Below are 14,293 nucleotides of genomic sequence, written 5' to 3'. Positions count from 1 at the left end.
AAAATATGTGCTTGTATTTATGTACGTTTTTTGATGTGTCAATGAAAGACAGTTAGATTTTGTGTGGGTGGTTATCGGAGGGTTATCACTTAACGCGGCGCCGTCATTGTCACTCCGCAGAAATGACTTGCTCGGCTATTTTATTTTCTTTAATAGCTATGGTATTATATTGTGATTAATTTATATATATATATATATATATATATATATATAAATTTTTTTAACTTTATAAATAATTTTTTATTGGTGAAATTTTAGGCTTAAGCATTAAATATTAAAACGGTAATTTTTAGACTTATTAGGTCAAAGAAAAGCTAAATTTTTTATATTTTAATAAGGCAATATTTAGTTAAAGTTATAGTAGTAATTAAAATTTACTCAAAAGATACGCGTTCATTAGTTTTTTTTTAGAATTCATTTTCATTTAAAAATTAACTACTAAGTGGTTAATTTGTTAAATCTCATTAGTTCAGACTAAAAGCTCTCGGTTTAAATTATTTCTATTTAATATTTATTCATCTACTGTATACAAAAATTAATCTAAATATACTGGAGCTTTTATTAGTAGAAAATTCTTAGAAAAATAAAAATGAATAAATAATTTAGTACTATTTTCCAACTTTTCAACGTAAGACGAAATTAACGAAAGCTTGATATTTTCTATTTTTCTTAAAAATTTTAATTAGATAATTTTTTATTACAATTATAGTAGTGATTAAAATCAATAATGGAAAGATTGTGATGTTTAAATTTTTTAATATTTATTTTCATTCAAAAATCAAATACTAGATGGTCAGTTTTTTTAATTAAAAATTTTTTTTTAATTTTATTCTATTCAAAATTTATTCATCTTATGTTAATAAATATTAATTTTGAAACGAAGGAGCTTTTATCCATAAAAAAAATTATTTAAGTAAATAAATAATTTAATTTTAAAAAATTTATTTTTCATTCAAGAATTAATTAGCAAAAATCTTTCCACGGAATATTTATTATACATTTAATCCTACTTAGGCTTTTGTCTACTACAAATTATCTTTGGACCTAAGTATACATTCTCCAAAACAACAAATCATAAATCTGAGCTCAAATTTGCGAAATAAAATTAAAAACCATAAGCTTAGTACAAATATACCATTTACCGTCTCAAAATTGAACGTCATAATTTATAATTCATAACAATAACAATTGTTTCGTTATTCAAAATAATCAAATTAAAAATTTCTTACTCGATTTATGTATGCATTTTTATTTTATTTTTTTTTTTTTACATTTATCTAGTACAAGGATAATGAAAAAAACATTCCAAAGGTCCAGAGAATTATTTTATTTTTCATTCAATACAATTTATCTCCGACTTTTAGCAGAAAATACTGAAAAGTGATAAAATATATAAATCGATGCTTCAACACATACTGGGCAGTAAATCTTTAGTGCCAGGATTTTTGGGTATTCAGAACGTAACGCTGATGAAGAGGGTGACGTAGGCTTACGGTAATCTTTTGGACTTAAATAAATTTATTATTCTACTCGAAATATAAATATAAATATACACAAACAGAATTTATTTATTTTGAGATTTAGAATTTTTTGTTGCCGGAAAATTTTTTAATGAAAACAATTCATCGTGGGCTTTAAAATAATTGATTGACAATTTACAAAAATGGATAAAATAATAAAGTTACCTATTAAGGTCATGACACTTGAACGTGCTTGAGTTATTTGGAGAAAGTAACTTACTTGTATTATTTTAAGTAGAAGCACCGACCAATAAGTACTTTATCTATGCCAATTAAATAGGTCAATATTGTAAAAATTTATTTATTAAAAAAGAAAAATGATAACTACAAAGAAATTTTGTCCAAAAATATCTCAGTTAAAATTAACATTATAATTATGAGAGGAGAAGAACAAGACGTTATTGATATGAGATATGACTATAAATCATAGAACAAACAGAGTAAAGATAATGAAAGGCGCTAACGAAGGCAGGTGTTGCAAGCAAAGACCGGTGATATTGTGATTTCGTGATTAAGCTCTTATTTTGACGAAATCATAAGTAAAGACCGTAGAAATGTCTAGAGTACAGTAGCCGTTCTGTCAGCGTAGGCAGTAAATTTTGCAGAATACTCTTAGCTGACTTATTTCTCCAAGTAGTTATTTATCTTGTGTGAGAGAGAGTGATGCGTTAGTTATATTATGCACCAGTGCACCAACTCTTAACTACGTACACTATGACAATAAACTGTTTCATATCCATGAAGTATTTATTTATCTTTGCCCTCTGACTTTACGTACGTCCTTAATTGCTCGTAACTAGATCAAAAATCACTTTCAATCATTCCAACCTATTTTATATTTTTGCTATAAATCTTTTCAAAATTTTATTATTATTATTATTATTATTATTATTATATTTGTTATTATTTATTATTAAATTATTAAATTGTTTTATTCATTATTTAGCCATAATAATAATAATAATAATAATAATAATAATAATAATAATTAGAAAAAAAATTTCTTATTAGAAAATTTAATAGCCTTATTCGTAGAAATAAATGTATCTTACTTACTCGATAATTAACAGTTTCCCATAATCGGTTACTTGAATGCACTACTGTCATCTTTAATTCAATAGGCTATTGACTTTAATTACCGACTAAATGTTTCCATATAAATCGATAAGATTGCATTTTTTAATTAAAAACATTTCATAACCGATATAATTATATCACATTAATTCCTTATGCAATATTTTATTTTTACAAGCGCAAACATAAATAATGATAATAATAAATTTGATAAAAATATTTCAATATATATTTATTTATTAATAAACTATTTATTACTTTATTGTCACAATAAATTTGATATAAATTTACTTCACCACTATTTCATACATTTAGTAAATAATTAATACAATACATTCTTTATTATTTATCTCTCTTAAAATAAAAATCTTATACATGACTTATGCTTAGACATTAATTACTAAATAATGAAAACTACCTATAGACCACCGGACTAAAAATCTCAAAAATTTAATAACCATTCAATTCAAAAATACATTACTGTATCACAACCATCGAATCCTCGATGAAATTTTAATTATTGTACACAATTGTTCTTGAAATTACAGTATTTTATTTTATTCAATTTACTTTGTTTATTAATAAACAGCCTTTAATCTCGTGGCTTCAATAACATTAATTTTATCTCAGTCTCAGTCTCCCTGTCATGTAAAATATTTATTTGTCGCTTTATTTTAAATATAACATTTATTACAATAAAACATTCCATACATTATTTCAACCGCCGGGAATATACAAATAATTGTTGAGCAGTCAGAAGAAATCGATTTCTTCTCAGTAAAAATTCTTTTCGATTAATTTATTTAACAAACATCCGATACATGACATGATTCTGAGCGTATAAAATTTTATCAAAAAATATATAATATAAATGAATCATAGAAATCCAAGTCTTGTAAAATTTGAAAAAAAATTTTTTTAGTCATATTAATTGTTCTTTTTTAATTAAATATATATGTGACCATATTATAGAAATGCAGTATATGACCATATGATTATGCCGTATATATTTATTTAATTAATCTTTAAAATAATTGGTCATTGTTAATATCAGTGTTAGATTAATTTAATATAAATCACATATTAATTGTCTTTTTATAATTGTAAAGATAAAAAAATTTCTTCGGTTATCACTAGGAATTAAAACTTCAATTTAAATATTACGTCTCTTGTTGAAAATTTTATGAAATTTTTGGTCCAAAAATTTCTTCTAAAAGTGAAACTAAATATTTAAAATTATTTAATGTTAGCAGTACCATCATAAAAAATTCAAAATTTTTAAATAAATGAAATATTTAAAAAACATTTTTTATTGCCAGAGACGCAATATTAAAATGAAAATTTTCATAATAAAATTTTAAATAATTATAATGATAATGACATTTAAATAAAAACTAAACTAAAAGAAACTATTGATTAACTGGCTGCGACATATGGCTGCCGACTTTCTTAGTGAGCTCTTCGAGCAACTCGCGATAAACAAGTGAGTCCATGTTTGATTGCAAAATGTAGAGCAGCCACCAGTCCCCGAGGTCCAATTTTTTGCTGATGTTCGAGCAGGTCTCGATTGACAGCAATCTTCCGGAGTACTTGAGTACGTAGGGCCGAACTGAGGGCATGAAAATGAGCCCGGCGCGGTAGATCATCAGCCCGACCAAGAAGATCGAGAGGATTATGTACCAGAACCAGATGAAGATGTAAGTTTTCTCGTTGACGATATTCAATGGCAGGATGCAGAGCGAATCGTGGGTCTGGATCGTTCCAGAGGCTCCGTACTTGTGGAAAATGCACTTGGTTACTCGCGGGAATACGTAGACCATCGGGTCAACTCGTTCTTCTTGCGGTGTGTCTGAGAATTGCAGCACTCGCAGACCATAGCTCATAAATTCTCCGTCAAAGAAACGATTCATTAGATATAATTGGACAAAGATGTTTATTGCACACAATACTTCGCAGACGAAGTAACGGTACACGTACATGTTGTGGCTCTGTAAATAAATAAATTTTTTTTTAATTAAAAATAATAAAACAAATTTTAAATACTAATAATAATAACTAGCAATCTGTAGTTACTATGATTGATTATAATTATAAATTATGAACAATCAATTTTGGCTGAATGATTTTTCAATATTTTTAATCACAATATCTATAATTTGGGTACTTGTGAAATAAATTAAAAAAATAATATTGCTATGTCAGGATCAATTACCAATTATTTAATGAAAAATGTCATTGACCAAATTTATACAGCTAGTAAACTATTCAAAACTTCGCCAAAAACTTGACATAAAAAATTGACCTTTATCAAAAAATATATAAAATCGTGAAAAGGCATAAATTTAGATTAAGACCTTTCTGATGGTACAAAATTTGATTATAAAAATTTCTTTTAAAATAAAATTATATATTTGATAAAAATTAGAAAAAAAATTGATGAGCATTAGAATAAAATTGAGGTCAATTGATTAAGTGTCAAGAGTTTTAAGTTAAAAATTCTCAAAAAAATAATATTAAATAACACTGATTGTATATTTGACTGTAGTAATAATAATAACAGTAAAGACGGGAAGCAAATTAGCGTGAATTAGATTCAATGAGAGTAAATTGAGTACGAGTCAAATATGTTCTTGTTAATATTCTCTTTTCTTGTCTTCTTTACTTTTAAATATGTCATTTCTTTCCTTCTTCCTTTCTTTTATATTTTAACTTTTTAGCGGCGTTGTTTAGTTAGATTATTATTAATAACAGTCATTTATATTATTTACTAACATTAAAGCCAAGTATTTTTTGTTATACCTTTAGCAATGTATTTAAAATAAAATTTCTGAATTTTAAATTATTTTTACCCGAATTTTGACATTTAGTTTCAAATTTGCAACTTTTTTTTCCCATATTCGTCTATTCAGTAGCTATAATTGCACGTAGAGGATTTTGAAAATTTTGATTTTTAAGATTTTTTAGGGCTGGTTGAATCCAAAAAAAAACGAAAAAATTTTTGATATTTCGCCATTTTTTTTTTAAACCAAACTTTCAAAATCCCCTACGTGGAACGATAACCACATGCATGCAGATTACAGCGCGGTTTGTTTTTTTTGTTTTAGATAATCCGTTTTTGAGTTAGAGATCCCACCGTGATGGGGGAAATTTTTTGATGCTCCACAAAAATGCTTATAACTTTGTAACAACGTGATTTTTTTTTATCAAAATTTAGGAGAATGATCTTGAATGTATACTTTATAAAACAACAAAACCGAATCCTCAAATTCATTTATTATCCCAGTCAAAAAAATTCTCGAAAATCACCTATTTTTTCGATCCTCACAGTGGCTATCTCTCTTAAGAAAAATCATCAAGACAAATTTATTTCTTACACAATAATTCCTCTAAAAGTAAAAAAATGAATATATCCATAACAGTAAAAGAATCCTGATTGAATCATAGTGAGTAACATAAAATAAATAAATAATAAGAAAAATTTGATTCAGCACATTACATCAAGGTTATTCAGATTGATCATATATAATATAGCTCATAACATAAGGCATAATTGAAAAATTGATCTCTCACAATACCTTGATGTGAGTCACCAAATAGTCCATCACCGTGTTTTTCTTCTTGCATATCGTTTCCTCATTATCTAATCCATGATTGAGACCCATTACTAGGTTGCTCGCGAGCCCACCTTCCCAAAGATTCCACAGCCAGTGTGGAAGGTAGCAAAACATCGCCTGAAAATAAATCCCATTACTATTTTATTTATAAATACATATTATTGTTGAGTATAGAGTATAGAAAGTCTCGTCTCGGATTAGCTGGTAATTGATATCAACGATTTGAAACACAAGTCCTTCAGCATACCATTCAATTATTTATTTATATCTTTCTATACATAATATATAAATACAGCTGCTTTTAAATATCATTGAATGTCAATCAAGTATTGTGTTTTCATGATGATAAATATATTTATTTTAGTGTAGTATAGATAGATTTTACCTGGAAGAACAAAACGAAGCAGACCCATTGATAATAAGTATAGTATTTCCTTGCTCCGGCATCGCCAAAGTCATTTGATACTCCAGGATGTGCTACTTCTACGCCAACCTGAAAAATTTCATTTTTTTTACTATTTCGTTTCTTTATTTCATTAATTTCTACTTTTTTTTTTTGCTTCACAAAAATATCTTTTAGAAAAAATTAGTTTTTTTTTTTTTTTTCTTTTCAGTGTACTCATGATACTCATTGATTTTTAAATAACAAAAATCCTCAAACTATATTAATAATTGATAGAATAAAATGAGAAAAAAAATTTATTATTGTCAATTATTAAAGTAATTTAAATATTTTTGCGATATTTCCCTCTCTCACTGAACTCAGCTCCAGCTGCCATTATAATACGCATGTCCAAAAATAAGAAAAATGTACTATACATATTTTGTGTAAAGTAACAGATAACGTACAACTTTAGTTTTTCATTAATTATTATTAAAAGGCACCGAGTTGGATAGTCATTTAAAATACCAAATTTTTCAGGGACAGAAAGAGTTTATTGAAAACAATACATAACAAATAATAGATTTATTCGTCTGTTCTTACATTTCTGAGCTCTGAACATTTTTTTATCTCTTGTCAGAGAAAAATAGTTAGTTTATTTCAATGATTTTTTGGATTATATAACACTAAACAAATTTTTGAAGTTACAGAATGTTGTCCGGTAAAATTTCTTCTAGCTCAAAAACAACTCAAGTCTTTCTGAGAATTTTTCAAGTTATAAAACCTTTTTACGCGTGTTCAGTAAAACCTTTTTTGCCGTAATCCTGAAAAATTTGACCCTAATTTACCGTAATTAGGATCGGTGGGAAATAAAATTATACTTTTTGTGGAACTTTTCGGGGAAAAGGTCTCCCGGTTCTCAAACAAGGTCTAAAACAAAATTAATTATACGCATATAGTATGTGTTAGGATAATAGGTAACTAAAAGCAAATGTAGCGAGATAAGAGGTTTAATTTGTTTGAATATCTGCCGTAGCAGTTATAACGTGAACGCGACTAAAACGCAAACTGGATTCTCCAGTGTGATAAGACTCAGCAAGTAGAGGACAAGATCCTACGGGTAATTTGAATCCCTCGAGGACTCTCTATCTGAACACGCGTCGATTTTACGTCAACCTTCGTCTCGTGGATTTATATATTTATATGTTTATATATGAGAATGTATATCAATGTAGGTGATATATAATACTGGTGTTATTGAAACATGCTGTAAATAATTCCATGGGTTATACAATTCAGTCTGTTAAATACTCTCAACTATTTCTGCCGCAAGTTATATTATTATTATATATCAAGATACATGTATGTGAATACTGTGAGATTCAGCTGGATAAACACTTAATTGCATCCCAGAACTGCCTTGATACTTGATTGATTATATTCCTCTTACATCTATCATGTAAGCAGTAATTATTTTTTTTTCTTATTCTTTAGTTTCTGTTTTTAAATAAAACTAAGTTGTACCGGGATAAATATTTTTTATTACATTAATTATTTATTTCAAGTGTTTGTGGTCCTTTATTTATTGTTATGATTTTATACATTCATAAGTGATCTAGGATTGAAATTGGAGTAAATTATTCTAAAGATTTGCTACGGTATAATTTATTTAGAAAAATCATTGGTAAAATTTATTTAAAAAAATATAAATATTTTAATCTCTTATTAATTTTTTTAATTATCAAAAAAATTTTTTTAATCAACAGTAAAATTTATTTCGAATCAATTCTTAATTTCTTTAGTATAATTCCTTTTAAAAAAATTAATTGTAGTCCTTAATTGATTTCTTTGATTCCAAACGAAATTTTCAAATCTAGAAGTAAAATTTATTCTCAAAAAATTTTAATCTTTTATCAATTTTAAATTTAATAAAAAAAAATAAATCAAATAAAAAATTTACGTAGGAAAATTCAAATAAAATTTCCAAGTCTAAAAATAGTTAACAGCCTTAACATAAAAAATAAAAATATGAAAAATTCATGAATTATTAAGAAATGATTCACAAAATTCTTAAAATGTTTTAAAACCTTTCAAACACGGAAAATTCAGATAACCCCCTCCTCTCCATTCTTTACAATAACTTTGGGCTCTGTAAGCCTGGAATATCAATAAGCGATACGGTAATGAGTAACAAATGTTCCTGTCATTAATCACCAAAACAAAATTAGTAACTTCAAAAGATAATCCTTTATCCTTCAATAAAAACATTAAAAAATCATTAGTCAATGTTCCTTGCTAAAAAAAATATAAAATAATCAATTAAATTCCTTATAATTTAATATCAAAACTAAAAATGAGAAATTAATAATAATAATTAATAAAAGAAATATTTACCTGACGATTAAAGGCATCAGGCATAGTAAACGTGGAAGTAATCCAGCAAAAAGTATTAACAACATTGTTCGGCAGATCCTTGCCGACAATACAGGATATCGGATTACCGACGTACTGGGTGGCGGTGATAATCATCGAGCACATGAGGAGCAACACCGTAGTGAAGATGTTGTGCATCCGAAACACCATCGAGTCGGTCTTTACATCCTGCCATTTTAAATACGTACTCAACCCCCGAAGCAAATTATACATCTTTAATCCTCAATCAAAATAATCGATAATAGACTCAAAATAATATTTAAAAAAAAAAAAAAATAATAATTTAGTATAAAAAAACTAATGCTGAAAACGCATCCCGTATCTTGGCGTGTTTTTCAAAGACCGGATGACCGACCGGTACCAGCACAGCTGTCCACTGAATTTACTTCTCCCACTTAATAAAATATAATGCCTTGTTATTATTATCACTCGTTTCCCCTCGATCTCCAGCAGCAATAATCTCCTCGATCGATACAATAAATTCTGCAGCTCACGATTTATTATTTTATTTTTTTATTAATAAAATCAACCACAGAGATGCTTATAAGCTTACAAAACTCTTCAACTAATATTGTAAAATAATATTAACAGGTCCTCCACTCGATCTCACTTCTCCAAAGTCAAGGACACGTGTTGGATGTAAACAAATTTACGCGCAATTTTGAAACACTTTTTCGTGTAAAGTATTAAAAAATCGGTTCAAAATTTATTTTTAAATTTAAAATATTAAACGATTGGTCACTTTTGTCTGGCGATTGTCGATGGTACTTTCTTACTTGATAAGATTTCCGGAGCTTTTAAGAATAAATTTGGCGATCACTCCTGAGGATTTATGACAAATAAAAAGAACTAAAAAATCGGCGGTCCCAGCGTATCGTTTTGCACGTGTTCACATGTATCGCATTGATGCACATGTGTGTGTATGTGTATATATATATATATATATATATATATATATATATATATATATATATATATATATATATATATATATATATATATATATATATATATATATATATATATATATACGTATATATATTACATATATATATGTGTGTGTGTGTATATGTATATATAACACAGAAAAAGGATAAATATTAAAGTATCGGTGGCTCGGGCTAGCGATTGTCGTCGAACGTCAGCATAAGCAGCACGTACGTACTAGTCTCTTGGTCGTCGACTGACGAGAAGTGCCAGTGGATTTGTTGGGCCGGGGGGAAAAACGTGCCGAGGGGAAGGGGTCCTTTGGGGCCGCGAGGGGGATCGCGGGTTGCAGGATGGGGGACACAGTTTTTTTACGCCGCTATTTGTCTTTTTTTAGTCCCGTCTCTGTCGAGGTTCTTTGAAAGGGGGACCGTGGTAATGGTAACCCCTGGGGACTGGGTAGGGGATACGCTTCTTTCTCTTTCTGAGCACGCCGTTAGAACAGAGTTACCCAGTACAGTACATTTTATATACAGAAACTCTACAGTTGCTGTATGCTCGTTGTTCTACGTGCTACAATAAGTTGTAGTTGCGTTTCGTTGGGAATTTCGAATGAGAATAAACGCTCATACTCTGCTCTGCTCCAAGTATTGTATATTGTATATTGTATAATATGAGCCGAGCTCACAACACTGACTGCGCGAGTCGAGATTTGTACGACCGTTAACTTTGGGCCCCATCTGGATCATCGAGATGGTCAGACTTACAAGGAAAGGAAAATCGTTGGGTTACTTCCGTTGATAAATACGGAGCTCCAAATTAAGATCTTTGGATTTTTATTTTGAAATTTTGTACAAAATTGTTTTGAGCTGAAATTTAAAACAAAGTTTGGAATTTTTTAATTGATAAAAAATTAGGAAATTAGATAGAGAGCTTGGTTTTTTTAATATTATTGTTTAAAAAAAAATTGAGTAATTTTTTTGGGAATTATTTATTTGATAAAGTAATGGGATTTAATTTTTTTGTAATGGCAATATTGAAAAAATTTATTTAGTTAAAAAAAAAAATTATCAAGAAAATTCTTTTTAAATTTCAGTATTTTAATTAAACATTTAATTCAATTTTTTAATGAAAAATTAACAGATTAACTTATTAAATTTAATTCTTTTGAAAGAAAACATTCCAATTTAATTTTTCAATAGATAATATTTTTAATAAAAAATTAAATTTAATGTCTTGATGAATAATTCCTTTGAAAAAATTGCACTAAATTATTTTTCTATTCCCAAAATTTTTCCCATAGTCCCAAAATAACTGAAATTTCCATGACTTTCATGTTCGAAAACTCCGAAATAAAACTTCATTTCACGGACCGTCGTGCAATTACACTGAAAAAAAAAGTTCACGTCTACTTATACAAAATTTTTCCGTCATTACATCATTCACAGCGTTCACAAATTCAAAACTACTAAATATAATAGAAGAGAATAGTACAAGTATAATAACAATAGTAACTACTCACTACTCAGTTGAATCGTGATTCTAAAAAAATTATTTACGGTCAGTTACAACAGTGAGTGGTCCGAGTTACTGCTAAACTTTCTCATGTTATACATATATGTTTATTTCTCTTAACTTTTAGAATATTATTACAATATTTAATTAGGTTTTTTTTAAAAAATTTTTATTTAAATTTGTTCAACAAAATCAAAACATAAATATTAAAATATATAAACAAAAAAAATCTGAATTTTAATTAAATTTGCTGTATAATTTATAAAAAAATAAAATATTATCTATTAAGAGATTTAAAAATTTAAGAATAAAGACATCTATGTAAAAGGCCCTCTATGTCTACCATATACACTACTGTACACTCTGTACATATAATCATTTAAATGTACAACTGCAAGGAGCCTTTAATTACGAGATAAGATCACCAGACGCAAGAGTGAAATTAAACCCAAGGTTGTAAAAAAAATGTATAAAACAATTAAAATTACGTCTAATGCTTCTGTGGGCTTTCTTCTATTGTATTATATTGCATTAAACTCTCATATTTTTCTGAAATCGGTTAAGCCTGGTCCTTTATGTTCATGTTCATGTTCAGTTCCGCTTGTTCCTTGCTTTACTTGCTAACTGCCTGAAAATAAATATGATGTAGGGAAAGAAGCGACTGAGCTGAGCCTCAAATAAATTTTTTGTCTTGACAAACAAAACAGCAAAGACCAGGCAGAACAAGAACACGAATAGGAACGGCGACCAATCAACTGACCGATCTCACAGTAGTACTTACTGTTCCAGTTTTTATCACCTCGGGGTTTCGGTTCGTAAATAAATATAGAAAATAAACTGAGGCCGTAAGATCTCTCCAGACTTAAATATATATACAAGTTTCTCTTTAGTTTGGAACCTTCAAGGCTCACTGGACGAGTGAAATCAAAAATAAATTTCTTACAATACTGATGTGTATTTGTCCATTGTAATATCGAGATTACACTCTATACTTTCGATATAGTATGAATATATATATATATATATATATATATATATATATATATATATATATATATATATATATATATATATATATCATGTATACTTTCAGAGGCTTTGTACGGTGATAAATGGTCCGCGGTGAATGTAAGTAATGTAATGAGTCGAGCTTGGGTAGACGATAATCAAATGCTTCAAGTGCCGAGTCAAGAGAATGTTTAAATGGACAATATTTTAAATGACCATGAGTTTTAATGTTTTATTAAATTTTAATGCTAATATCCTTCATTTTTTTCCTGTAAATTTTTTCTTTTGTTCTTTAGTAAACGAAAAAAAATGTATATTGTTTTTTTTATCCAAAATGAATATTTCGAAAGTATTTGTTGATAATAATTTTATAAGTAAAATTGGATCACATGCTCAATTTCATTTCATTGTTTTACTTTCTTTTATATTTTCAAAGCTCGGCAAAGTCAAAATTTATTATTTTCGCTAATTAATTTCCACTATACTGTGAGATAATTTTTAAAAGAGTTATTGTAGTTTCACTTCAATGAAATATTGGCGGAAAAGTTAATTAATGTCACTTTATTATCTCACATTAAAAAATTTTCAATCAACGTTACTCTGATAAAATTTTTCAATAAAACTTTCAGACCTTGTGAGGTCTCAAATAATTTTTGTTTAAAAAAATTCAGTCATAATAAAATAATCGTTTTCATTTATTATTTTTTTTTATCGTAAAAAAGTTACAAAATAATTTGGTAAGATAAAAAAAAGAAACAAAGAAGTCATTCAAAGACTAAAAGATAATGATAATTATATTTAAGTTTATCTAAAAAATTATTATCTCAATGAGAATGAGAATAAAATATATTCCATGCATCCCATCACCTGGACAAACTTCCGGATTGTGTATTCTATACTACCGTTGAATAAACTGATGCAATATTCACGCATGGTAATGCGTTATGCGAGCTCCAATGAGAACTTACAATGCGGTTAGCAACTTTACCAAAATTATTATTACAAGAACCTGCATTTATTCAAACGGCATATGGCTCCGTCTACTGAGTGAACGCTGATGCAACGTGACCGATAAATTTTTACCGAACAAATATTAAACATAAATATATATTTATATATATATATATATATATATATATATATATATATATATATATATATATATATATATATTTATATGAAAATGTGTTAATTTCGTTGTTTAATACTTTCATCACGTCCCGAATATTCCGCTTTTATCTTTATCCCGTCTCTTTGTCTTTATTAATTCTAAAACTCAAGAGTGTCCCAATTTTTAATTTCCCACGCAATTAAATCTAATTGCATTGACGTTAATCCACTCGAGTTTTTACGAAGAGAATTTTGTTATCATCTTGCAGAATTATCGCGTTATGTAGAGTCATTATCAGTGTATAGAGACATTATGATCCACTATCGATAAAATCCAATTTATTTTTGATAATAACTTTCGTAATTACTCATTATTCGTCCTACGTTAATTAATATTTTTAGAATAGTAATTTAATATAATATACTATTTTATAATATAGAAAAGTGTTGATGTTTTTCGATTAATGTTTATCGCTCTTATTTTATCACCTTGATCTTTTTCGGAGAAATTTATTTTCTAAATTCTTGTGATAAGTAATCAATTTTCAGTAGTCATTAGTTAGGTATAAATATAATTAATTATTGTCAAAATTTCATAACAATAATGACCTTGAAAAGTAAATTTTTTTTTAAATATTTTTTTTTAAATCAAAATTCACTGATGTGATTTTGAACAGTGTTTTAAAAAATATAAAATTAAAAATTTATTC

General features: G+C 27.4%; 1 protein-coding gene and 1 long non-coding RNA gene across 3 annotated transcripts in view; one reads left to right on the top strand and one right to left on the bottom strand.

Annotated features, from left to right (window-relative positions):
* LOC141536162 (uncharacterized) overlaps positions 1–14,293 on the top strand; it is a 49,492-nt gene that overhangs the window by 4,465 nt on the left and 30,734 nt on the right. The gene's annotated exons all lie outside the window — the stretch shown is intronic.
* Ogre (optic ganglion reduced) lies at positions 2,812–10,197 on the bottom strand. 2 transcript variants are annotated; one of them, XM_074256506.1, is made up of 5 exons: positions 10,069–10,197; positions 8,985–9,845; positions 6,594–6,701; positions 6,170–6,325; positions 2,812–4,582 (listed from the first exon to the last, which is right to left on the bottom strand). In XM_074256506.1, the coding sequence occupies exons 2-5, from the start codon at positions 9,234–9,236 to the stop codon at positions 4,004–4,006; spliced, it is 1,095 nt and encodes a 364-aa protein (XP_074112607.1). In that variant the 5' UTR covers positions 9,237–9,845; positions 10,069–10,197; the 3' UTR covers positions 2,812–4,003. The 2 variants fall into 2 exon arrangements, with proteins under 2 accessions (XP_074112607.1, XP_074112606.1); XM_074256505.1 differs by lacking the exon at positions 10,069–10,197 and having other exon boundaries at positions 8,985–9,936.

This window comes from Cotesia typhae, unplaced genomic scaffold (assembly GCF_013202065.1).
Source record: "Cotesia typhae breed Kobodo isofemale line unplaced genomic scaffold, CoteBio_Ctyphae scaffold_152, whole genome shotgun sequence".
Taxonomy (NCBI): domain Eukaryota; kingdom Metazoa; phylum Arthropoda; class Insecta; order Hymenoptera; family Braconidae; genus Cotesia; species Cotesia typhae.
Note: the sequence above shows the minus strand (reverse complement) of the source record. Positions and strands in the feature narration are given on the sequence as shown.

Bases quoted from the DNA above. Each gene is read 5' to 3' on its own strand.
- Ogre (XM_074256506.1), bottom strand. From the start codon at position 9,236: ATGTATAATTTGCTTCGGGGGTTGAGTACGTATTTAAAATGGCAGGAT. The intron at 6,702-8,984 runs GTAAATATTTCT...GAAATTTTTCAG, and splicing joins CTGATGCCTTTAATCGTCAG to GTTGGCGTAGAAGTAGCACA. The intron at 4,583-6,169 runs GTATTGTGAGAG...ATTTATTTACAG, and splicing joins ATTTGGTGACTCACATCAAG to AGCCACAACATGTACGTGTA.